Source organism: Nyctereutes procyonoides, unplaced genomic scaffold (genome assembly GCF_905146905.1).
Source record: "Nyctereutes procyonoides isolate TBG_1078 unplaced genomic scaffold, NYPRO_anot_genome, whole genome shotgun sequence".
In the NCBI taxonomy this organism is placed as follows: Eukaryota; Metazoa; Chordata; class Mammalia; order Carnivora; family Canidae; genus Nyctereutes; species Nyctereutes procyonoides.
The window spans coordinates 46850903-46876919 of record NW_026575051.1 but is presented as its reverse complement, the minus strand read 5'-3'; the positions used below and the strand labels follow the sequence as shown (position 1 = coordinate 46876919).

General features: G+C 35.0%; 1 protein-coding gene across 2 annotated transcripts in view; it reads right to left on the bottom strand.

Annotated features, from left to right (window-relative positions):
• Positions 1-2613: 2613 nt before the first annotated feature.
• ZNF292 (zinc finger protein 292) overlaps positions 2614-26017 on the bottom strand; it is an 89511-nt gene continuing 66107 nt past the window's right edge. The window contains exons 1-4 of one of the 2 annotated variants that reach the window (XM_055329922.1): positions 25464-25700; positions 19698-19834; positions 17245-17386; positions 2614-11446 (exon numbers count right to left, since the gene is read on the bottom strand). In XM_055329922.1, coding sequence (XP_055185897.1) covers positions 4292-11446; positions 17245-17386; positions 19698-19801 — 7401 coding nt within the window. In that variant the 5' untranslated portion in view covers positions 19802-19834; positions 25464-25700 and the 3' untranslated portion in view covers positions 2614-4291. Of the gene's footprint in view, positions 11447-17244; positions 17387-19697; positions 19835-25463; positions 25701-26017 lie in introns of those variants that run through there. The other variant, XM_055329920.1, reaches the window with a different exon arrangement.

The following is a 26017-nucleotide window of genomic DNA, read 5'->3' as shown; positions in this document are numbered from 1 at the left end:
GCATAGTTCAAAGTAATAACAGAGTAGTTAATAGAAAGTTTTTGAGGTGAGAAGTATTGATTTTTGATAAGAGTGCAGATCTGTAGATGGGTTTATAAATTCCCATTGGAGAAAATTTCTATCAAACTTTTCTATTTTCTCAGCAAAATTTGAGTAAAAGAGCACTGAGTAAAAAAAAAATAAATAAAAAATAAAAAAAATAAAATGCATGCAAGTCATTTAATTTTGTGGAAGTTACTACAATAAAACTGCAGAAAAACTGCCAGGTGGTTTTGAGTCTCTGAGATTATAAACTTGCCTGTTGTAATAATTTCCTCCCATTCAACTGCTCAAGAGCAGACAGGTTTTGAAATTGTTCTAGATCACGACACAGAGAGAGGGGCATAGTCTTAGTATACATACAAAGGAGTGCATTAACAGTGGGATCTAGTTTCTAAGTAGGACAATTTGAGGACAGGGTGAGCTGATGAATAGTGAGCAGGTCGTAGGATTAATTGATTAGCTGTGATGAGGTAGAAGTATTTTTTAGTGGTGATATTCCACGTTTGTGGCTGGCCAAAAGGAATCTGAATTCCAAAAATGGAAGTGATACATGTAGGGCTCCCATTTATGAGGAGCAATCACTGAAATGAAGCACCTCTAATGAGCAAAACCACTGGAAAATAAAGCAGATACTATCATTTTGTACACTGAGAGGTAGGTAGTGTTGGGAGGCAGATAATAATATAAAATCAGAAACCCTGTTATAGAAGGATGTGTGAAACTGTGCCAATTTATCCATTCTAATTAAGAATCCGAAAAATCACCATTTGTAAACAGCTGATACAAGCTGCATTGGTGCACATATCTGCTGATTATCAGCCCCGGTTCAAGGAATGCCATTTTAGAGGAGTGTTTCCTAAAATGTGCTCCTTAGAATACTAAGTAGGACATACCTAAGCATTAACATTAAAACATATATTCACTGTCAGTTAAGTCTGAAAAATTCTCATTTAACAGTTAACATGTTCTCTGCACATAATTTTGTCTTTAACATACTAATGTGCACTGGATTCTTCAACAGCCAACTAGAACATGCTGTTTAGAAAACTGATCACTCACAGATGTTCCAACCTGGTCGTATCTTACTACAATAAATATTTTGAAAATGTTTGCCTTACTGCTTATACTTTTTCTCAACTCTGTTAACATCTTTTCTTCTGACAACCACCATTTTTTGTCTTGAGTCTCTCTGCTTTTAATTTCCGACTTATCCAATCTATCCTCTATACAATACCAATTATCTTTCTAAAATTGGTACCTGGGCAAACTGTTGAACTTAAATGTATTCAGTAACCACTTAATAAATCAAAACTGAAAACTATAAGGCATACAAGACCCTTTGTGATCTGGCCCATTTGCCTCTTCAGCTTCTCCAACTCCCTATCTTTCCACATAGACCACTTGCAATACTGCAAATGCACATGCTGCTTCCTCATACCTCCATACCTAGAATTCACCTTTCCCCTAAAGCCATCCAAAGATTATTCATTCATCTTTCAAGACTCTTCTTTTCTATAAAGACATTCATAAATACCCACCCTGCAATAGAGCATTCCCTTTGTTCTTTCTATAGTATTTATGTAGTCTTAATAGCTATAGCAACTGCTTGCTTATTACCCAATGATCAAAAAATTGCCTTGCCAAACTCTGTCTAGCCCTTTAGAATAATTTATGCTCAATTTAACATTGATGAAGATTTCCCAAACTATTACCATTTCACTTCACATGATATATTTTGAACAACATGTTCTGATCTGTAGATCCAAATTCTTTGGGTTTAGAAGAGGGAGAAAAATCCATTTTAAATGATAAAACCTTAAGCAAATTGAGGCTGTAGGAAGAAAAAAAAATCTCAAGACAATAGATTGAAGGAAAGTATACCATGAAAAATATATACTTTATGATTCCTTTTTTAATACTTAGGCATTACATTCCATATCAAATTTTACCAACATGCTGTTCTATAAATTCATATTTTCTGTTTCATGCTAAAAGCCCACTCTGCCATAATTACTTTTAGCAAACAGTACCTGGAATATAAAAAAGATTAACTCAGTGTTGGCAAACTTTCTCCTGACATGTAGAAGAACAATTAAAAAAATGTCTAGGGGTTAATTTTCTTCAGCTAAGAGCAAAAGAAAAGCCCCAATACAATGGTATTTCACTTAACAGTGGCTCATCACTATATTAAGCAGAAATAAATCTACTTGCTACTGCACTATTTAGCGCAGGTTTGCCAAATGCCTATCTTTAAGAGCTAGGTCAACTTCCAAGAAAACTGTACAGAAACATTCAGTTGTTAACAAAAATTTAATATTAAAATTATTCAGTTAAGTTATTGTTAATTTAGAAAAAAAAACATGTATTAATCACCCATAAGAACAACTTTTATTTTAATAAATAACAGTGGGCTTACCAAAGGGAAGGGATTTTAATGTGTCAAGTTTTATGCATATTGGTAATAAACCTTAAGGAGGTGAAACCAACTATTCAATATAACCCATTAGGTCCTAAAAATAAAACTATAATACTTTAATAAAACTTAAAAAAATATTTTCCAAAAGAAAATAATTCACTCCTTGACCATGCTTATTTATTCAGAGTACCAGCAATTTCAGTTAAGTGCTTCATTTTTCCTGCAAATCTGATGTTGCACAAGGGAATATACACATTTTCATATTATTACAACATGTCAATATCTCAGGCTAATAATATTGTGGATGCAACTGGTTTATAACAAACACAAAGTCAAAAATCAATGCTATCTATGGCGAATAGAAACAAAAGTAAACTTAAAAGATGTCTTCTTTTGTTTCCCGTACTGACTTTAGTTGGACTTCAAATGAAGGTAATAAACTCTCCTGAAATAACCTCTATCTCTGCCGTGAATCCACAGTATAAATATGGTGAATAAAGCTAAACTATAAGAGCTAACTATATACTGAATAACCAAAATAATCAATTATAACAACTAATACTGCTCTGGAAGACCCACCTAATGAAAAAAGTATCATTAGATGTGGTGGGAAAATACAAATCTGTACAATCTAACATCTATAAACAGTAAAATCAAAACATCCAACTTCCTTATAGAAAGTGTTTCATCTATGTAATTATAAATGTTAAGGACTCTTGCATTTTATAAACACAAGATGGGCTCACTTTGATGATACCAATTTTAAGATTTATAAAAATGTTTAAAAAAATCTTTCCACAAAAGTTTATACAGTTTAAAGCTATACACCAATCTATAAATCTCAGAAAATGGAAAAAAAAACTTTATAAGATCACATGTATAAAACAAGAAATGAAATGTGATTTTATTTAAGGCAATACTGGGCTACTTCACAAATCACCACCTCAAATATTTACACTGCTCCACACTACTAGTTTCTATCACATTCACAAAGGATATTTTTTTTAATACCAAATGTTTAAAATCTTTGATGTAGTAAATTCTTTATTCACATTTCCATTATATTTCATGGAATCATAGTAACTATATCCAATTAGAAGCACTGAAAAAAAAAAAACCTGTAGCTATAGGAAACTGCTAAAGAATCTATAATTTCACATGAATACCATCCCAAAATCCTGGAGGATAAATTTACAAAGCAGAGCAAGGTGTTGATATAATGTGCCTACTTTGTGAAGAGTAATTTTGAGATCATCTTGTAAATAAATGTTTTATGTAAAAATCAATGAACTATGGCAGAGTTTCTACTTTTAGTTCAAAAAATTCTTAATTTAAAACAATAAAAGAACAGTTTTAAAAACTTGATCACTTAGTTAAAAATTAAAATTCCAAATATAAATGTGTCATTTAATAGTTTAGACTTACATACTGCTGGTGGCAGCAAATGATTTACAATAATAAATATATACAAAAAAGATCTACAAACAAAGAGTACTGTTCTACATGAGCAGTGACTTGGTGAAACATATCAATCACACAGATAATTCAGTTTAGTTCATGGAAGGGGTAACTGGCTGATAGAAATTTGAGGTGTAGCTCAATTATTTACAATAACTGAAATATTGATTCTGTTCAAGTCCCATAGGGATAAAAAAAAAAGTTTTACATGACAAATGTCATGTGTTTTTTTTTTTTCTTTTTTTTTTTTTTTTTTTGGCCAGGTTAATTCATGTCAACAACAAAAATTAATGAAAAGTTTCACAATTCTAGCATGCTTGATGGCCTCCTATTTAAAATAAAATGGTAAATAATGTATTTATAGTACATTAGTTATCAGTACTGCCCTCTCCCTGTGGCTTTACCCATACTAATTTCTTTCATAACAGACACATCTGGATCATTTGAATGTACTTCAAGTTTTTTCAGACTGACGGTAGGTTTCATTTCCTGAAGTTGCTTTAACACAAGTTCAGTGCAATCTTTAAGAGTCTTGTCTAAAACAATTTTTACGTTATCACTGCACTGAAGCTGTGATGGATTGGCAAACTGTACAAAGGTTTCACTTTCTTTACAAGCACACACATGATTTCCACTAGTCACAGCAGTCTTATCAATATTTTTTCTTGAATTTGAATGGGATCCTTTCTTGTTTCCACTATTTGGATGGTCTTTGTCAGAATTTTTCTTCTGCTTCACTGCAGACTCCTCAAGAAACTTCAGAAACGATACTTCAAATCCCATTGGTTTAAATGAGCTCCAGTCAAAAGATGCAGGATGCTCCTCTGTTGTTTGAATTGCAACAGCAGTTTCTTCTTCTTTATGTGTACTACTTAACTCAACTGTTGATGCTGGTTCTGCTTTTTCAACTTTTCTCTTTTTATTTAGGGAGACATTTTTTTCTTTATTAACTCTCTTCAAATTACTTGTTTTTTGTTTTTCTAACTGGCATGGGTTATTTTCCTGAAAATCATTACTTACATTTGAAGAGGTATGAGCTTGGGTCTCCACACTTGCATTGTCTTCATTTATTAATTTTGTAATAAATAATTCTGTTAGCTCATCCATTTCATCTTTTTCTTTTTTTTCAATTTCCTCCTGTGGAACTGTAGCTGTTCTAGAGTTATCATTGCTCTCTGATACACATGCATCAGAATTTTTCACATCACTCTTATCACTTTCTTGCTCAGAAGTGTCCTTTAATTGTGAGTTGCAACACCGTTTGAAGACAATGAGAAGATTTCGGTGTTGTGATGTAAATGCCTTTGATAATTTATGGCATTTATAATGTCTAATTATATTGCTTTCACTTGTAACAACTGATGTACACCCCTTTATCATACATGGATACTGGGTTACAAATCTGCTTGTACACTCAGATAAGGCATCATTTCTAGCCTTTATGGAATATACGTGCTTTCCACGTTTCAGAGAATAAGGCTTATTTTCTTCAATTTGCACAATTTTTGCAGTCTTGTTTTCTAAATTATTTTTTTTCTTTCGTTTTGTTTTAGGCATTTTGATTCCTTCCTTTCCAGATCTGTGTTTTGTTCCCCGATATTTAGACTTTGTCTTTTCTTGGTTTGCCTTGCTTGACATATTTTCCTGACCAGGTGTTAATCTTCTTGGCCGAATCAAATGAGCTTTATGCTTGTCATTATGCTTATTAAAAATGTGTCGGAGGAGATTTGACCGAGTTGCATATATACGGTCACAGCCTTCACAGTCACACTTGTATATGCCATCTTCTTCAGTTTTACCTCCCCTTATCCCAATTCCATGATCTGCCTCAAGATGAACAACATAGTTCAAATATGTGGTAAATGAAGATTTACACTCTAACTGGTCACATGGAAATTTCCCAACATCCACAGAAGCAGTCATACTTTCAATTTCCTCAGGAGTCATTTCATGAAGTTTCATGTAGTGTTGTATCAGGCCAGTAATTGCTTGGAAAATTCGGGAACAGTCACTCACCTGACATCGAAATTCTTTCACAGTCTGTTTAGTTTCAATTTCTTCACTTTCTTTACCAGCTTCACTTTCTTCTTCAACCTCTGCAGAAAATGCAGGTAGATCTGATTTGTGTACAGCCTGGTAATGCAGAATTAAGTTTTGCTGTATAGTAAAAGCGGCAAAGCAACCCTGGTGAACACATCGGTAAGGTCTGTAGGGACTGTATCTTGTTGGAAACTCAAGGGAGTCAGAAACTGGCTTCTTGCGTTTTTTCTCCTCCTTTTCCTTTTTATGTCTTCTAATTTTCCGTCCTTTGGTTTGTATGTTTGTGAGAGAATTTGTATTACATTGTTCTGAAGTAACTGTGATCACTTGCAAGGAGCTTTCTGTTTTTTCAGGACTTTTTTTTTCAAGAAGTTGTTTTTCTGGGATCACTGCTACATTACTGAGGGAATTTTCCTTTATTGCTCCCAAGTCTAAAGTTGGTTGGAATTCCCTTTTATTTTCCTCTGTCATAGTTAGCTGTCTTTTTACTTGTGTAATTCGTGGGGTTGACAAATTTTCACTCTGAGTTTTTCTTCCATAAGGCCTTTTTATTTTTAACTTTACCATTTCTTCCGTTGTAAAATGATGGACCAACTGGCAGTGTGCCCGGAGATTAGAGTTCCTTGTAAATGTTTTTGTACAGGTAGGTACTACACATTTAAATGGGGCAAATTTCAACTGATTCTTCTTAATTTCAAGAATCATCTCTGGAGTGTACTGATGAATCTTACCATAGTGCTTAAATAAAGCATCTTTTGTCATTGCACTGTAATTACAGCCTTGGTTTTGACACACAAAGGGTTTATTAACTTTGTCACTAAACTGAATGTTGCTTATAATTTCAGAAACTGGCTGAACAACTGTGACATTTGGATTTGGTTTAACAGGAGTGGGAGTCAGTGTCACTGATGTATTTATTAGTACACACTGGGGTGCTGGAGTGGACAGGTCATTTTCTAATTTTAATTTCTGCAAGCCTTCTAAAATTTCCTGTATTTGATCCTCCTTATGTAATACTTCAGATGGAGGAATGTTATTTTTTGCTGGCATTACACCTATAAAGGAGGAAAACTGAGAAGAATCAGGTAACTTGTTATTTTGCACAGTGTTTACTGAAGGAAGCTGAATGTTATAATTTATTTGAGCATTCTGTGATGTTTCACCAACACCGTGAGATCCACTTTTTACCTCAAGTATTTGAGAATTCATAGCACTTTTAATAATTTCAAGAGTCTTTTCAAAGTTTTGTATAACATTATCTTCAGAAATCTGCAAATCGGAATTTATTGAAGTTGTGCATGAATTCAAAGCCATCATTTGGGAATCACCATTTTCAGTTTTTAATGTTAAAGGAGCTAACACCGTATGGGACTCAAGATTGGTTTTAAAGTTTTCTTTCACATCAGTAATAAACAACTGATTGTCAACATTATTTAATTTCTGTGTTAGGTTTTCCACCAAACCCTGAGGCTCACAATTTGGAATTACATTTGAATGGAGGTTACTAGTTGGTATCTCAATACTCTTTGCTATAAGTCCCATTGCTGTTAAGTCACTTGTTACCAAGTTTTGGGAAGCATTAGGTGCAATTAGGGGAGGAACAACTTTCTTTCTTCTCTTTGAAGCACTGTTTCCCTTTTTATTTAAATGACTAGATCTCGTGCTCTGAGGACCACTTATAACTGAAACACGTGAACTATTACTGGTAAAAGTTTGTGATGGTCCACTAGAATTAGGGAATGAACTAGAACACAAACCATTTTCAACAGTCTTCAGCAGTAAGTCATTTGTTGGGAAAACAGGCAAACTGCTGCATTCCTCAATGGAGGGAGTTTTGGAGTTTGGTGTCCTATTCTGGTTTGTCAGCAGGGGGTTTGGGTGGCATACAGTCTGCAACAGAGGTGGCACAGCTGGATTTGGCATCACTGTTGCATTTACTTGTGCTGCATCTGAAACACAACCTGTTGGAACATGAGAAAGCATTTCGGCACCCTCAAATGTACTGGGGATGCCAGCAGTTTCCAAAGCCTGTTTAATAATCTCACTTCCTTCTTGACTGACATTGGTACTAAAGCTAGTCACACCAGTCCGAGGAAATGTATTTGGTAAAAATGTTGATGAGCGATTTTCAGCAGCAAGAAGTTGCAGGAATGATGGATCTTTAAAACATGCTTCTGGATTGAAGGTAGACTGTTGTGGCTGCTGCAAATTTACTGCATTTGTGGAGAGAATCATGCTGGCAAGAAGAGAAGGCTGTCCATTATTCTGTAGAAGTTCTTGAGCAATTTCTGCTCCATCCAGTGGTTTACAGTAAGATCGCTTAGACAAGTGTCCACCCAGAGACCTGGGATTAGTAAAAGCCCTGTAACACCTGCTACAGATAAATTTTCCATCTCTGATAATTGCAGGCCATTTAGCCCTTTTGTTGTGCTTGGGTTTTCTTTCCTTTCCATTTGGGCCCCGCCCACGGTCTTTTTTAACTTTTTCAGGTGCAGACTGTTGGGCACTGGTGCTATTAAAATCATTTGCAACATTGACTTGTGAAGGAAAAACTGCATTTTCACCATTACCTCCCTTCAGAAAGGAGGAATTAGTGTTTCCTTCAATCTGTGAGGAAAAATGATTTGTATTATTTTCCAGTTGGGAAAAAACAGAATTAGCCCCACTATCTGCTGGTGAAGGGAAGAGAGACATTGAACTACTTTCTGCAGGCAAAGGAAGGAAAGGATCTGAGCCACTGTCAATATTCAAAGGCAAAACTGTTTTGGTTAGATCTTCCATTTGTGCTGGCAAGGTAGTAGTAGATAAATTTTCCATTTGGGAACATATAATACCACCACCTTGTTCATTTTTATCCTGAGAAGGTATATTTGGATTTATGACACTTTCCACTGAGGGCAACAGTGGAGTTGACACACTTGTTAAATGAGCTGGAAAAATGGAAGGCGAGACATGCTGCAACTGATTTGAACAAGTAGGATTCCCGTTGGCTTTGGTCTGTGATGTAAAAAATGCACTGTTAGAGCTGCTCACCTGTGATGGCAAAAAATAAACAAACTTTCCATTATTTGGTGTATTTAAGTTGTTAGATTTCTGACCTTTTTTACTTTTCCGCTGCATTTTAAATGCAGCATACTGGTCAGGGTGTGCAGTCTTCATGTGTTTCCCAATACTCTGTGAAGAATTATAGGTTCGAGTACATCCCTCGACCTGGCAACTGAATTTCTGAACTGGCGCTTTTGGAGGCACTGATGGAGTTCCTAAAGAACTACTTGGGTTGGGCTGTGGTGGAACAAATGTGATACTTTCCAATGTCTTAAGAGGTAAATTATAAAGACTGGATGATGTTTTAACATTACCTCCACACTCAAACTTGGAAGCTGGTAAACTGTTTTGAAATCCTGCCTGATTTTGCACAGAAAAGGTCATCAGGTTATTCACTTGTCTTTCTAAGTTTTGTGGGGTAAGGTCACCTATTTTGAGGGTTTCTGAATTTACTAAAGAATTCTGAGTAATCTGGGCTTCATTAAAGCAATCCTGTTCTTTTCTTTCTTGAAAACCTGGACGACACAAATCATTACAGGTATCTCCAACTGGTGTATGTAAGTTTGTGACCAGTGATTCACCAGTGCCTTCCACAGTTGAGTTTTCTTGCTTTCCAAAGTTATCCTCAATCCCCTGATTGAGGGACACTTTAATGGACACAGCTACTTCACTGGCCTGAAGCAGAGGAGTAGTCACAGGGTTTTCCAAACCATTTGACAATGGTCCATCAGCTTGCCTGAGCTCTGATGCAGAAATCTGGTCTTGTTTGGTCACAGCTGATTCTGTTTTGCTTTTATCCCAAGCATCACTTTTATCTGCTGGTAAGGTATTTTCAATATTATTTTCTGAAGGAAGCACAGATCTCTCTTTCTCGACGCTCACTTCTGTGTTCTGATTCACTTTAGAAGGCTGAACACAATCTCCAGATGAATTAAGTTGGTCTTCAGGAGGCAACACTTTTTCGGGAGTACTGTGATCATCCAGATGTTTTTCTAGCTCACTCTGAGAACGATAAACCTTACCACAACCTGTGAACTTACAAGTATAGGTATTATAATGCTGTGCTTCATGATCATACAGTAAATAAGCTTCTGAAAAAATTCTGCCACACTTAGGAAACATACACTTTGCTCTAAAGACTTGATGTTCCTTTCGGTGTGTTAAGAGCTCTGCATAACTATTAAAACCAGCCTTACATTTCATCTGTATACAGATATATGGTTTACTACCACAATGCATTTGTAGGTGATCATTAAGATGAGTAACACTTACAAAATGCCGTCTACAGTACTGGCAAATAACTTTTTTGCTTTGCATTTCAAGAAAGCGCTTGGCATCTTCATTATCCTTATGCCCCTTTACATGAGCAATTAAATTTTTAAAGTACTTAAAGCCCTTCTTACAAAAAGTTACAGGGCAATTAAATTCATTAACGGGTACTGGTTTCTGGACTGGGATCACTTCTGGTTCATAAGATTTATCTTTGTCATCATTTTCATCATCTGAACCATCATTGTCATTAAATACTATGAAATCTGTTGAATAGAGACTATTCTTTTTTATAGGTCGCTGTTCCTGCTTAGCCACAGCATTAGTCTTCTGATTCTCATTGGTAGTTGTGATTTTAGGTGGCCTCCCCAATCTTCTTAATGGTTTCATAGCTGCTAGTCTCTCTTTACTAGATTGTTTAACATGCAATGTGACATGAGGGACAAAAGTTTCTTTAGAATTAAAGTTCTTTGCACATATAGGGCAACTGTAAATCCCATCTTTATAATGTTTTTGAGCATGTCGTACTATTCTATGACCAAGGAATTCTTTGTCACATAGCACACAATACTGCATGTAGGCTTGCCAATTCCTAAACCTAGCAGAAATAAATCCCCTCTCTCTTAATTGTTTTATTTCTCTCTTCTTCTGCTTTTCATCACAGATGTCTTTAAGAAGGCCAGAATTAGCACCAATTCCACCAGAAAGTCCATTCATAGAAGTTTCTTTACTCTCTTCTTGGTAGTCCACTACTTTCTCATAAACTTCACTGTCATTTAGTTCATCTATTGAAGACACAATAGATGCTTCTTCCCCCATTAATGCAAGACATTGTCGTTTTAATGTTTTCCAATCCCAGAATTCTGGATCAAAGGGCCACTGAGTTTTCAATACAAGTAAGAGCTCACAGCGCAGAGAATTTGGTATTGGAAGATTCTCTTCATCATATTTCTGGTCTGGTTGATTATACAACATTTCCACAGCATAATATGCATCTACTGTAGGCTCAATAAGAAATTCACTCAGTTGACAAGCACGTTTAACTTCCAAATCATCAGGCAACAAGCATGAAATGGTCTTGCAAATAGATATTTTCACTTCAGTATTTTCTGTAGATTCCAAACGAAGAGCTTTTACACATAGTTCTATACAGGTGGCAAGTCCAGCCCCTTCAGTCTGTGGAAGAGCAATAGGAAATGTTAATTTAATCTATACTAACCAATACAGATTTGTGAATTTATTAATTTTAAAAACTGATGTTTGCTATTCTCAAATTTTGCAGCAGCAACATATGAAATGCTGTCTCTTCTAAGGCACAACAGCTTAGCCTTGTGTGTGTGTATGTGTGTGTAAAATGAACTATAAAAAATAGGAAAAAAAAAAAGAAAGAAAGAAAAGCACTGGGAACTAAGATAAGACCTGGGTATAAAGTCATTAACTACAGCTAGGCAAACTTAGAAGTTATTAACTTCTCTAACCATTCATAGCAGCCCACTTACAAAATAAAGATCAAAATAGCATTTAAATTTCATAAAACATAAGTATTTGATACAGTTTAGTATGATGTCTGGTACATAGGAATTGATTAATACATGTCAACCTTATCATAAATCTTATTTCCTAAGTTTGTATTTACAATCCTTATGAAATAAAAACCTTCTTCACTCAATTACAGAACTGAGAACGTCCCCATATTTCCTAAGGCTAGTAATGAAAGGAGATTTTCACTTTTAACAGAATAAAGTTATTTGATCCTTTATAAGGGAGATTCTAGTTCTATCATACGTTGGCTGAATGCCCAATCACCTACCACATTGTTGAACCATCTTAAAAACTAGAAGTAAAAAAAAAAAAAAAAAAAAAAACTAGAAGAAGGAGACACAGTGTTTTTCCTTTTGAATTAGCATCTTGAACTGTTATTTATTATAAGATACCAATAATGAAAGTAAGAGTAATTTTGAAGATCTATGTAGTGAAGAGATAAAAATGGGTTTTAAAAGGACTAAGAGAACATAAATATAAGAAATAAGGCAGCTATAAGATGTGGCCATATTCATTGAAATGGAGTGTTATACAGAACAAAAAGCAGGAAAGAAATAAGCAAAAAAAAAAAAAAAAAGCTGATAGGGTCTGTATTTCCATAGGCTAAGAAGGAATTAAAATATTTACTGAAAAAGCAACTTAGATTTGTAGGCCAATAGGAAAGTGAGGGGGGAATACTAAATTGGCTTTAACTTTAGGAGAAGCAAGGGCACAAAGACCAAGAAGGAAATGGACAAGAATAGATATGAGACCTATTTTTAAAAATGACAAGAAAGGACAACAGGGAAAGAGGTAGAACCATACGGTTGTCTCTAGATTTTACGTCAAACCTGTATAGTTATTTTATACTATTTTGAGATAAATGGGAGCCAGAAAACTTTTACAATAAAACATCTGCACCTCTGTTACATGCCTTAGGGGCTACCACTAATAAATGATAATCAGGCCACTTGTATGTTAGAACATGAAGGAAACAAAAAAGACACGTGGTGAGGAAAGATTCATATTAGAGAGAGGAGGTCTTGGAGAAATCAAAAGTCAAGTCAACCATAAAGATGATCTGAAGTGATAATGAAGACACATATCAGAAGGACTAGTAAAAATGTATAGGATAAGAATTCTGAAAAAGGCTACATTTATTTAGAAAATTCAGGAAATGACAGAGAAAGAAATGACTTAAAGGATCCAGGAAACAGATTTTGTGGACGAAAGACATCTGCCTTGAGGAAGATGACTGTAACTATTCTTTGTCAAGTGAATGTTGATCCCTTTATAAAGAACAAAAGCAGATTCAAAAATTCTACTTATTGCTTAGAAAATGCAACTAAAATTATTTCGGAGAGAAACTCAATAAATAGTTCTATTCTAATACAGCTGGCCACTAGATTCAAGAGTGCATCTCAACTCATTAAGGACAAATTAATTTGAATAAATTGCTTTAAAAACATCTTACTGTTGTAATTAAATGTGAAATCTTAAGTAATGCCAATAAAATGACAAAGTTTTATTCTTGTAAGTTTTTCATCTTTGTGCATGATTAAAAATTGTTTATAGGTGATAATTCAAATCATAAATTAGTTATATAAAGTATTTTAAAAGATGAGTTTGAATTCATAATTTCCCATAAATATGTGATTAAACAATTAGCCTATAAAAATCTACTTCATTCATAAATTAAAGTAAAAGTATTGACAAGACCAGCTTGAATTTAAGAGTGATAGGAGAAGAAAGCTAATTGCTAAAAATTCAGAGGAGGAATAGAGACTCACCCCCCAATGACAATGATCCAATATGAGGCAACCTTCTGAAAAATACAAGGTTTTTATCTTTGGTACCCCCCCATTTTTCTGTTCCTTTCCTCTGACTGCCTAATGCCCTTGACCGAAAGCTACCTGAGGTTTACAGACTGATTAGTTCCACCATGTACATCCTATTCAGCCCTCCTCTATCCACACATAGCATCATGTCTTATTAATCTGCTTTAAAATTATTAAATGGCTGCTTTTCTACTTTAGAGTTAAATATACTCTTAATGGGGAATATAAACAGGGCTTCACAGTCTTTACCTATGCATCATCTGGTCTAGACCCATCTTTTATCTTTTGCCCTACCCAAGTATATGCCAGGTAAACTGAACTAACTGTAATTCCTCAAATATCCCATTCTCTCATTTGTCTTGGTATCACTTGTGATTTTGTGATATAATAAGAAATACATACATATTTTGGTTTTCATCCAGGGTTTCCAGCACAGAGCTCCTAAAACCTTTGTAATTTCCTAAGTGTTAAGAGCTATAAGGGCATCTTTTGTTGCCAGCTCCTGAAATAGCTAGAGCCTTAAACTGTGAAACAGGTGTTGTTATTAATATGGCCCTTTTAACCACAAAGGAGTTTATGTTAATGAGGCAATTTTTGGAAAGCCCCTAGATAACCACCGGATGGGGGCTGATAGGGGAACAAACCTGTGATTACAGGGTTGGAACTTTCAGCTCTTGCCCCCATCCCCAGCCCCATCCCCATCCCCAAGGAAGGGAGAAAAGCTGGGGTGTGAATCAATCGTCAATGGTGGCTGAAGATTTAATCAACTATGCCCATGTAATGGGAAGCCTCCATAAAAACCCAAAAAGAACGGGGTTCAGGGACATTCTGCACTGGTGAACAGGTGGAGATCTGGGACAGCAGCTTGCCCATTGTCCTATGCATATCTCCCATCTAGTTCTTCCAGAGTTGTATCCTTTCATAAAACCAGTAATCTAGTAGGTAAACTGTCTTCCTGAATTCTGTGAGTCACTCTAGGAAATTAATCAAATCTGAAGAGGAGGTTGTGGGAACTTCTGATTTTAGCCAGTTGGTCAGAATTACAGATGAAGACAAACTGGACTTGTGAGTGGTATCTGAAGGGGTGTGTATGTGGCACTCTTGTGCAACTGTGCTATCTTCAGGTAAATAGTGTTAGACTTGAGTTAAGCTGTAGGATACCCAGCTGGTGTCCACAGAATCAGATATCTCCTCGATGTGGAGAAAATTCTCCACATATTTGATGACCAGAGAAGAGAATAGAGGAGAAAAAGTTTTTTCTTTATACCACTTCCCATGCTTTTTCTAGTAATAGGAACACTTTTTACCCTCTCACTCTGGCTATTACTCAGAGTCAAAACAGACAAGAGGGTTAGATGGCCCACCTCTCTTATTCATTCAGCACCTACTTTATACTAGGCACTGTACTAGGCACTGTGCTCCCACAGGAGTCTTAGCACTCCACCAAAACAGAAAGACCCATACCATATTGCAACTCTGTGTGTGTCTCCCCATTAATAGACTATGAAAGCCTTAGGGCAGAGCAATACTTTTCAACCTTTTAATGTCAAGAGTCTAGGAAAATGCAGAATAAAATGGCCAATTAATAGTCTTCAACAGCTCCTGGAATTTTGAAAAAAGGGCCACCAGTTAACCCAAACCACTAACATTGAGACTAAATTATATGACGTGAAAGATAAGGAGTTATACTAGAACCTAGTCATTACAGCATTAACTTTCAGGTCTCTTTAAGTCCTAAAACAAACAAAAAAATCTATGATTTTAGGGTTGTTGTTTTAAATATTTATTTGAGAGAGGCTGTGAATACACACACACCAGCAGGACTAGAGACAGAGGGAAAGAATCTCAAGCAGACTTCCAGCTGTGCTCAGAGCCCAATGCATGGCTCTTTCTTACTGAGATCACAACTGGAGCTGAAATCAAGAGTCAGATGCCTAACCAACTGAGCCACACACCTGCTCTTTAAATATATGTATTTTATAGAATTTTCCACAATTGTGTTATTTAAAGTGTTAGGCAAATAATTCTATTCTTTTTGTCTACTGACATTCATTTGTGTCACTTTGTTTCATATGCTTTATAAAACTTTTTTTTTTTTAAGATTTTATTTATTTGAGAGAAAGAGAGCAAGAGAAAGAGCATAAGCAGACAGAGGGCAGAGAGAGAGAGCAAGTTCCCTGCTGGGCAGGGAGTCCAACATGGGGCTTGATCTAAGCACCCTGTGATCATGACCTGAGCCGAAGGCAGATGCTTAACTGAGCCACCCAGGCGCGCCTGCTTTATAAATCTTGGTTGAATTTATTTATGTCTTCAAATATATGTAATTTATAGTGTCTATCCTCGCATGTTTAATACTATTGTTATTTTTCTCTGCCAAAATTCCCTCATGACAAGCTGCTTCATGTTCTGTAAACCCTGATCATGAACTCATCTTAAGCAGAGCTTTACCTGAGAATGCTGCATTGAGGCTATATCCCTCTAAGGAAGTTCTGCATTTGCTTCTGCCAGGTGTTACCTGCCCAGTACTCCACCCTTACCTTCTTAAATGTTACTCGGCATGGGGATTTCTGGACTATATAGATAGGGTAAATTTAGATCCCAAATCTGTGTCAGGGTAGACCTGTGGTTACAACTTCTTAAGGGAAACATTTTTCCTTGTCTGACCCACAGCCCAGTAGGACATGCACAGGGTTCCCTATCATCTATCTGTATTTTTTTTAAAAATATTTATTTATTCATGAAATACACAGAGAGAGCGAGAGAGAAAGAGAGAGACAGAGACACAGGCAGAGGGAGAAGCAGGCTCCATGCAGGGAGCCCGATGTGGGACTCGATCCCAGGTCTCCAGGATCACGCCCTGGGCTGAAGGCGGTGCTAAACCACTGAGCCACCTGGGCTGCCCATCTATCTGTATTTAAAGTAGTATTTTCTAGTCTAGTTTTTCAATGAAATTATAGGTAGGGCAGGCGGACAGAAAGCTCAGCTCCAATTCCCCAACTTGAGAGGTCCTAAGATCTTATCTCTTATCCCCATAAAGCTACCTCCCATCCCCATGTGCAAACTCCTCAGTTACTCTAATTAGTAACATATCCCAGTATCTACCAGGAGAGACCCAGCAACAGCTCAAGCTTTCTGCTCCAGTTTTTAAGTTCCTCCTCATTTTGAGCCTATGGATTTCCCCTAACATTCTTACAATATCAGACACATCAAAATGTTTATTTCATCAATTATTTTGGGGCATTTTATGGAAGAAGGATTTTTAGATAATGTAATTTGCCAGACAGCTAGCAACGGAAGCTATCTCTATATTTTTCTTTATACTTTCTAAATTTCTACAAATTATCAAAATAGCGTAACACCTAGGAGTAAAAATTGTAGAATGATAAAATACTAGAGTATGTGTATTACTTTTCTTCAGGTCAAGAGTAAGCCCCCATTTGCATTTGTAAGTTTTTCTGTATCAAATACCTATTAAGACTAATAAAAAAAAAAAGCAATGTTCAAAACTCTAAATGAAATAACAAAAATCACTGGAAGAGGTGCCAAAATAATAGTTTTTTATTAAAGATAATGAATATATCTTAAATTAAGAAAAAATAGCTCAATTATTCTTACCTCTGAATTAATAACTTTAATCAGGAAGAAAATGTGATATACCGTCTTGGTTAACAGAGAAAGTTGCCGACATCTTTCTAGGTACACTTGTATAGATGGTTCTACTCTTTGCTGTAATTTACTCCAAAAGAGAGTGAGTTCCCTAAAAAAATATATATAAAAAATAAATTGGAGCAGTAATGTAATAATCATGGACTATGTTGGTCCAGTCATTATATTTGAATTTAAAACTAGTTTTAGATTCTAATTCTACATGTGGAAATTAAGTTTAAATTAGATTATTAAATATAAAATATATATCAACTTTTAGAGACTAAATGAAATCAAGAAATTATTTATCATTTTATTAATATTTTTCAATGTCAGCGAGTACTGCCAATTATTAGTAAAGCACCTCTCATTTAAACAAGTTAATATAAACAGTAACTGAGCCACATCTGAACTTTATGTAATAAATTACAAAATGTGTGTGTGTATGTATAAAATGCATATATAGATAATGGTGTATTTATATAAAATACAGGTAAAAGCATTTAATTTTACCTTCTACCTTAAATTGAAAATTGACCAATTGGTCGATTAAATTTATTAGATAAATGTTAACAATAACACAGAACTCAAAAGAAATTTAACTAATTTCTGTCAAATTAGTGAATAAAAGAAACTTTGAAAAATGAATTTTAAAATTTATTTCAAATGCAACTAGAATAGATTTTTCACAGAAAAATAATCCTACTCAAGTGATGACTTTTCCTCCCTTTTACCTATCATCCTATTTCTCTTCTGTCCTGCAAAAATCATCTTTCTTGCTTCAACTTTTTTCACCAAGTATTCTCCTCAATACAAGCCTTTCCTATTATTATTCCTTAGTTTGTACTCCTAGGAACTCTGCCCCTTGACCACCCACTTGAATAACTTGTTCATTTACTGGATTTTAACCTATATATTCAAAGTCTCTCTCTCCAGTCTTGACCACTTTCACCTCTCTAGTTCTTTATAAGACTTCTCCACTTTGATCTCTTTTGAAACCTGAAACAAACCTGAAACTTAATATATGAAAAAGATTACTAACATCCTTTCCAGTTCACCATCTTTGTAATTTAATGTATCATTATCATTGACCCTATCGAACTCTGCTTTCTACTATCCTGAAGACTGTTATCTTTAATATTTTTTTCACCCTATCCCATATCCATAAGGAAACCTTCATAACTTCCCAGTTGGACTGTTAATTGGTTTTCTACTTGACTTTCCTAGCTCAACTCTGTCCTACCACTTTTTCCCCCAACTGTCTCACTGTTCAGACCCCAATCCGTTCTCAAGTTTCTTGTATTAAACAGCATTTCTTAAAGATAAATTTCTATTTTGTCCTATTTAAAGGCTTATAATAGATTGCCTTTGTTGATATGAAATCCAGACTTTGTTTTTTTAAAAAAGCAATATAAGAGTTAATTTTTAGTCACTTCTAATATTTATATTACATGGAAAATCTACTTTTCCTCAGTAAATGCATGTTTCTTTTTTTTTTTTTTTGACAAATGCATGTTTCTTATTCTCCCTTCAGAATCCTTCTACCCACCTTTTACATCCTCTCTGTACTGCAGATACGATTTTCTCTTCGTAACAAAACACTCAACTGCTCAGAAAACCTTTATAATTATGAACTTTATTCTTCTTTAATTGCACATTTATTTAGCTTGCCTGTCCTATATTCATGGCATTTGTATGTCATGTGTCATTTCAAAGAAATCCTTAAGTGTCAGAAAATTGTAAACTAAATTTTGTTTCCAGTATCACTAACACAACACTGAAGACTAATAATGCTGTTCAATGACCAGATAAAAGGTCAGTTTTAGCTAACACATTGATTTACAACTAATCTTAAGATTTTTTGAGTCAGTTGAGGACAATATCTCTATTAGTTGTATGCTCCAAAGATTATACATATATAACAGGCTTTGCACACTTGAAAATGTACCATATAAAGAAACGTGTACTCAAGAAGTTAGTGAAGTAGAATATCTCACAGACATAAAATGAACTATATTTCCATACATAAATCACTAGCAGCTAATTATACAGTTAAAAGTGTGTAATATGCAGAGTAAAATATATACACATTCAATCACAGACTGAAACACATCTGAAAAAATTATGGCATTAGACAAAATAAACCTTTCTTTCATCTTCTAACATCTAAAAATTTCCTGATAATTATTAATCACACAGTGATTACTGTTATACTAAGGAGTTGTGTGGTCCTTAATATAAAAAAAATTAAAGTTATAACATGAACGATAATCAGTTTGCACAGTGTTTAATAACTGAAAATAAGCTTTTTGTTTTAAGACTTTGAAAGATTAAAAAATATGTTCTTAAGCTCTCTGAATTCTCACAACCTTGCTGGTATTCTTATTTAACAAGCTTTTCTTTACAAAAGAAAACCAACTCACCAAGCACAGTACATATCTCCTTGTTGGAGCTGACGTGATAAAAATGCAGTACATAAGACAAGAGCACTTTTTTCATCACCCTCAGATTCTAAGTTACAGATCATTTCTAGTGCATCTTTGCAATCAACTTCTGAAATCTACAGAAAAAAGGATATAGAAAATGCCATAAGATGGTTTTATTATTAAGATATATAATAATATACTTTAAAATCTTCACTGGATATTTACAGATCATTTTTATCAGTAAAACCTCATTAACTCATACTATCAATTCATACTTTGTCATTACTGGCTACAGTGAAGAAGTAATCTTTCTTCAAGTCAGAGAACCATTTTCATGAACTTTACAAATATTTATATGAAATAGCTAAGGTTAATTATAAGCACCCTCTACCCATTAATCAGGTCTATGATACTGAAAAAGAAAAGTTGTACTTTTCCCCCTTTTAACTGGTAATTTAAAAAGCATTAGAATCAGCAGAAGGACACAGACAAGTCTATTGAATATAGACTAATAAAGTGTCTATTCATCTGAGGGAAAAAAGTATACTATGCAACATTTTATGCAGTTTATACCACCTTTAAATTAAGCTCACCTCAGTGTTCTATAAATCTCCATTATTTTTCTTTTCATACAAATTCATTCCATCTCAAAGCCTGTCAACAGTCATGCATGCATAAGTATAACCTAGATGAAGGCAACTTCTTCATTTAATTACACACTTACATCTATTGCTTATTTTTTGAAAAATTAAAATTTACTACCACAATACAATGATTTACTACGTAAACAGATCTCTACAAGCATTTGCTTTAATACAAAGATATGGCAAACAACATAGGATCACAAATCACTGGTGTTCCACAAAATAAAAAGATTAATTCCAACATGGTATAACTGACAAATGACAAAAAAAATTGAAGACCAATACAGACCATTGGCACCCAAGTACTAAAGAGATAACCATACCCCTCCTCCTTGTTGATCTTCTGTCTCGCCTGATCAACTTTTGAGTACATGAAAAGTGTATGTTTAAAAAGTAATGTGTTTAGGACTGAACAAGTGTCTAAATGAGGGGCACTTGGGTGGCTCAGTGGTTGGGCATCTGCCTTCAGCTCAGGTGGTTATCCTGGGTCCCGGGATCAAGTCCCACATGGGGCTCCTGGCAGGGACCCTGCTTCTCCCTCTGCCTGTTTCTCCGACTCTCAGTGTCTCTCATGGATAAATAAATAAAATATTAAAAAAGTGTTTAAATGAGATAATCTTAAGGTTGATCTTTGAGGAGGATAAAGGCTGCATGAGGATAGATTCAGAGGTTTCATTGTATACATTAAGTTGAGCCAGAAAACTCTAAAACAAGAAAAGACCCAACTCTGAGTCTGTGCGTTTAACAATGATTCCTCACGGGAATGATGAAGTTAGTGGCAGAGTTAAGACTGAAATCTGAGTCCTGGAACTCCCTGGTGCAGTGCTCTTTCCACTACTACTCCATCTGACTCTTTCTAACAAATCTTTATCTATAAGCGACCCCACTTAAACAAACAAAAAAAGGGCTAAACAATATATAATTACAATAAATATTTTCAAATATCTATATTACTTTATCAGATATATTTTATTATTTAATCATAAATTTTCTCCTAGGTAGGTATAATCATTAACATTTTATATACTATGAATATGGGGCTCAAAGAAATTATGTGATTTGCCCAAGTTGCAATAGTTAATTAAGTGGTAGAGCTACAAATCAAATTTTGTCTAATTGACATTAAACGCTCATGCTTTCCATTTCATCGTATTATCTTTAATGCAAGCTGTGTTAACTTTAAACAGATACCCTGGTACACACACGCAAATCTTTTTAGAAGTCAACCCATTAAGTTTTATTTTTTCATGTTGATGATAACTGTCATAGCAGCTACTACTTATTTATTAGTCCCAGCTTCTTCAGAAATAGCATTGCTAACCAGCAAAATGGCTGGCCTGGTAGATATTATTAACTTTTTAGACATAAGGTTCAGAGAGGTTAAGTTCTTGATCAAAGTCACATGCTTAATTAGTGGCGGTTAAGATTTCAACCCAAGTGGAGCTTCCAAGTCTGTGCTCTTTCTAGAATGAGGCCCTTTACTGCTAAATATTGATTGTTTACATGTTCAGCTTTAAAAAAAATATTTTTTAAAGATTTTTTAAAAAATGTATTCATAATAGACATAGAGAGAGAGAGAGAGAGAGGCAGAGACACAGGCAGAGGGAGAAGCAGGCTCCATGCCGGGAGCCCAACGCGGAACTCGATCCCGGGACTCCAGGAACATGTCCTGGGCCAAAGGCAGGTGCGAAACCGCTGAGCCACCCAGGGATCCCCAATAAAAAATCTTATATCCTGAAAGTCTGGTTTGTTTTGAATCTGGTCGTTTGTTCTTCTAAAACCTAAGCCACTCTTCTTGAATGCTCAAATGATGTAAAATGCATACGTTACCTATGAGGAAATTTATTTTCCCAATGACATTACCTACATTATTAGCTTACACTTAGTAACTGGAAATATAGATTTGTGTGTAAAATAACCTCTCCATATTTCACATATATACAACATATCAACTGAAACATTTGTCATATTCAATAATACAGAAAATCTCACTTTTTATTATAGGTATACTAGGAAAATACTTTTTAGTGTGTATTTCATAGCCTTCATTTCCCTGGTTTGCCACTAGATGGTCCTCTGGAAAAAAATAGGACACTAAAAAGAATGGCAGGGAAAATAAAAACATAATTAAACTAATGGATGGCTGAATTTAAACCATAAAAGTGAAATACAAGTCAAATATAAGTATCAATAAACAATAATTATTTTTTTTAAATCCAAGGCAGCATAAAGTAGGAATTACCAGTATTTACCTAAATAGTGACCACTATCGTAAACATCTTTTCTCTATTGCTTTGAAAAACCAGCAAAAATTTAAATACCAGAAAATTTAGAACTGTGAATAAATTTTTAAAATCAGAATGATCTGTTAAAGCATATTATGCTAACTCCCTCTGTAAAGCAGAAAAATCATTTTAAGTTTTAAAATGGCTTTTTAGGGCAGTCCGGGTGGCTCAGCGGTTTAGCACTGCCTTCAGTCCAGGGCGTGATCCTGGAGTCCGGGGATTGAGTCCCACATCGGGCTCTTTGCGTGGAGCCTGCTTCTCCCTCTGCCTGTGTGTCTCTCTTTCTCTGTGTATCTCTCATGAGTAAATAAATAAAACCTTAAAAAAAAATTCCAAAAAAATAATAAATAATAAAAAAATAAAATGGCTTTTTATGCGCCAGGTGTTCAAAAAATATAAAGCACTTCATCAGGATTTTATGTATGACTGCCAAGTATACTTTTAAAATGTATTGGGGGGGGGCTGCCTGGGTGGCTCAGTTGGTTAAGCATCTGCCTTTGGCTCAGGTCATGATCTATGGGTCCTGGGACTGAGCCCTGCGTCAAGGTCCCTGTTCAGGGAGAAGGCTGCTTCTCCTCTGTCCCATCCCCTCCATTCATGCTCTTTCTCTCTCAAATAAACAAATAAAATCTTTTAAAAAATAAAATGTATTGGCTCTAATCACATAAAATTGAGTTCCATCTAAAAAGGAACTTAGAGGATCCTGTGTGGCTCAGTTGTTTGCCCAACTCTGAGTTTTGACTCAGGTTATAATCTCATGGGTCCTGGGATCCAGCCCCCCTGGACTTCCCCTGTGGGCTCTGTGCTCAGCAGGGAGTCTGCTTGAAAGAATCTCTCCTTCTGCTCCCCCCTCCCCACTAGCTCTCTCATGGGCAGGCATGCTCTCTCTCTCATAAATAAATAAATAAATCTTGGGGTGCGTGGGTAGCTCAGCAAGTTAAGCATCTGCCTTCAGCTTGGGTCATGATCCCAGGTCCTGGGACTGAGTCCTGCATCAGGCTCCCTGCTCAGAGGGGAACCTGCTTCTTCCTCTGCCCCTCCCCCTGCTCATGCCCTTTCTCTCTCACATAAAGAAGTAAAATCTTTAAAATCTTAAAAAAAAATAAAAAAGAACTTAAGTGGTAAACTTCTCATACTAAGGAAACATAAAATCAAATCATGAGCTACTTTTTTTTAACTCTCAGGCTATCAAAAATTTAAGACAAATAATCTCCAGTATTAGGAAAGAAGAAATTTCATATATTGTTTATGGGAGTATAAATTGGCATAATCTATCTTTTTTGGATAGTAGTATGGCCCTATCTATTAATTTAAAATGTGTAGACTCCTTGATCCAGCAATTCTGCTTCCAGAAATTTGCCCTATTAGCAGTGTATCCCTGACAAGAATGAAAGGATGTATATATAAGGAAACCATTTAAATGTCCCCTAGTCTGATTAAAGATATTACAAATCCATACTATGGAATTATGCAGCCATGAGAAAGAATGAGTTGATTTATATGGAATGATATGAAAAGATGTTCATAATAAATGGGAGAAAAGTGACCAGCAGTCAGGGTGTATATATGTATGTTTGAAGCATAGAAAAATATATGTGCATAGAAAAATATCAGAAAGGTTATATATCAAATTTCAAACTGAATGATTACTTGGGGGAGTATTAAATGGATAAGTAATGGTTACAGAGTAAGAGGATTTTACTTTTTAAATTCTATGTTTACTTTAATGACACAACCAATAAAATACTGGATCTCTAAGATACTAGGACACTGCTCACTTCGTTTTCCTAGATACTACTACAAATTCACAGTCTCCAAACTTCAAACAGGGACTTCAGAGCTAATCTAGTGATCCAACGTTAAGATAGTTTCCTATTAGAAGTCAGGCTTCTTTAGGCCAAGACTTATGCCTTAACTCACATTTAACCCCCCTAGTGCTCAGATAGCACACATCATTCACTTAATAAAAAACTGCCAAAGGGAGGATGGACGGACAGATTGACATAAGGGAAAGGAATGAACTGATGATTAAAGCTTTATTAAGGAGCTGAAAAATATCTAAGATGTGGGAGTAACACAATAATTTAGGAATTTTAGAAAAATTGTTAAAAACATTTCAAAAGCTATCTCAAGAAACTATGTCTGCCAATTTAACTGTCTACATAGCTATTCTGAATAAGAAAACTTCAATCTCATGTTTTGCTCTGATATACAAAGACTAAATTGCCAATTATCTGAGATAAAAGGGAAATAAAGGAAAAAAAACCACCCCCTGATTCAGCCAATGTCCAATCTAATGATATAATTTCTTAGGCTACAGTCTTGGGCTCTATTCTACCTAGCCTAAAAATTCCCAGACATCACTCTTCCCAGAACCCTCATTATCTTCACCATCCACAACAACCTTATTTCTAATCCTGGTCCAAGCCTACCTACCATCTTCCTCTTTTTCTATTCTCAAATAAATAAATAAATAAATAAATAAATAAATAAATAAATTTTAAAAATCACACAATTAATACTATAATTACAACCTCTACCTCATGTGGGCATTCAGCTGTCTGTATCTGTCTACTCAGCAGCTGACTGCAAGCTCTGTTAATTGTCAGAGCTTTGTATCTCAACTCTTCCCGTGACACATCTTTAAGTGTATCTATAGTCATTTTCTTCTCCTCTCTCTATTGCTCTGGAGTTGAAAGATAGTTAAATTAGAGATACAAGACACTTGTACACATTAAATGCTCAATCAATGCTGTTCAACACATTACAGTTTTACCTAAATTATTTAAATGCATATTCCCTGTTTCTTGATCAACAACTTTTAATTTTCCTACCCTGTCTCCAACTTCATTTTGGAATTATGAGTCCTTCAAAATGCAAATTCCCATTTGGACCATGATTCTATCTCAGAATTCTGTAGTATAAAACAAATACATAAATACTATGCTTTATGCCAAACTAAAAGTTAAAAAAAAAATTATGTCTCACAGAGGAAATAAAGTTTTATATTAAATATGCAAATAAAATTTTGATCTTAATATATATACTTATCTATATATATGACTGCTCCCTAGGAATATATGTTTTTGAGTACATTATGCATGTGTATAAAACAGAGAACATATTTTTAGGAGGAAGTCACATAAATTCTAGTTACTTAAATTAGCCAGTTAGAAAGATCTACAAGTATCTTGAAGTCAGGTAAAATGAAAGGTAAGGCCCAATTGCTAACAAATGAAAACACCCTACTAATTGTTAAGCTACTCCCATCTTCCCATAATTTAACCACAACAGGAAAAAGATTCAATTTAAAACAGAAGGTAGGTGAAATCAGTTTACATATAACTTTGAAAACTTCTTAGAATCACTACCCAAGAGCATACTAAAA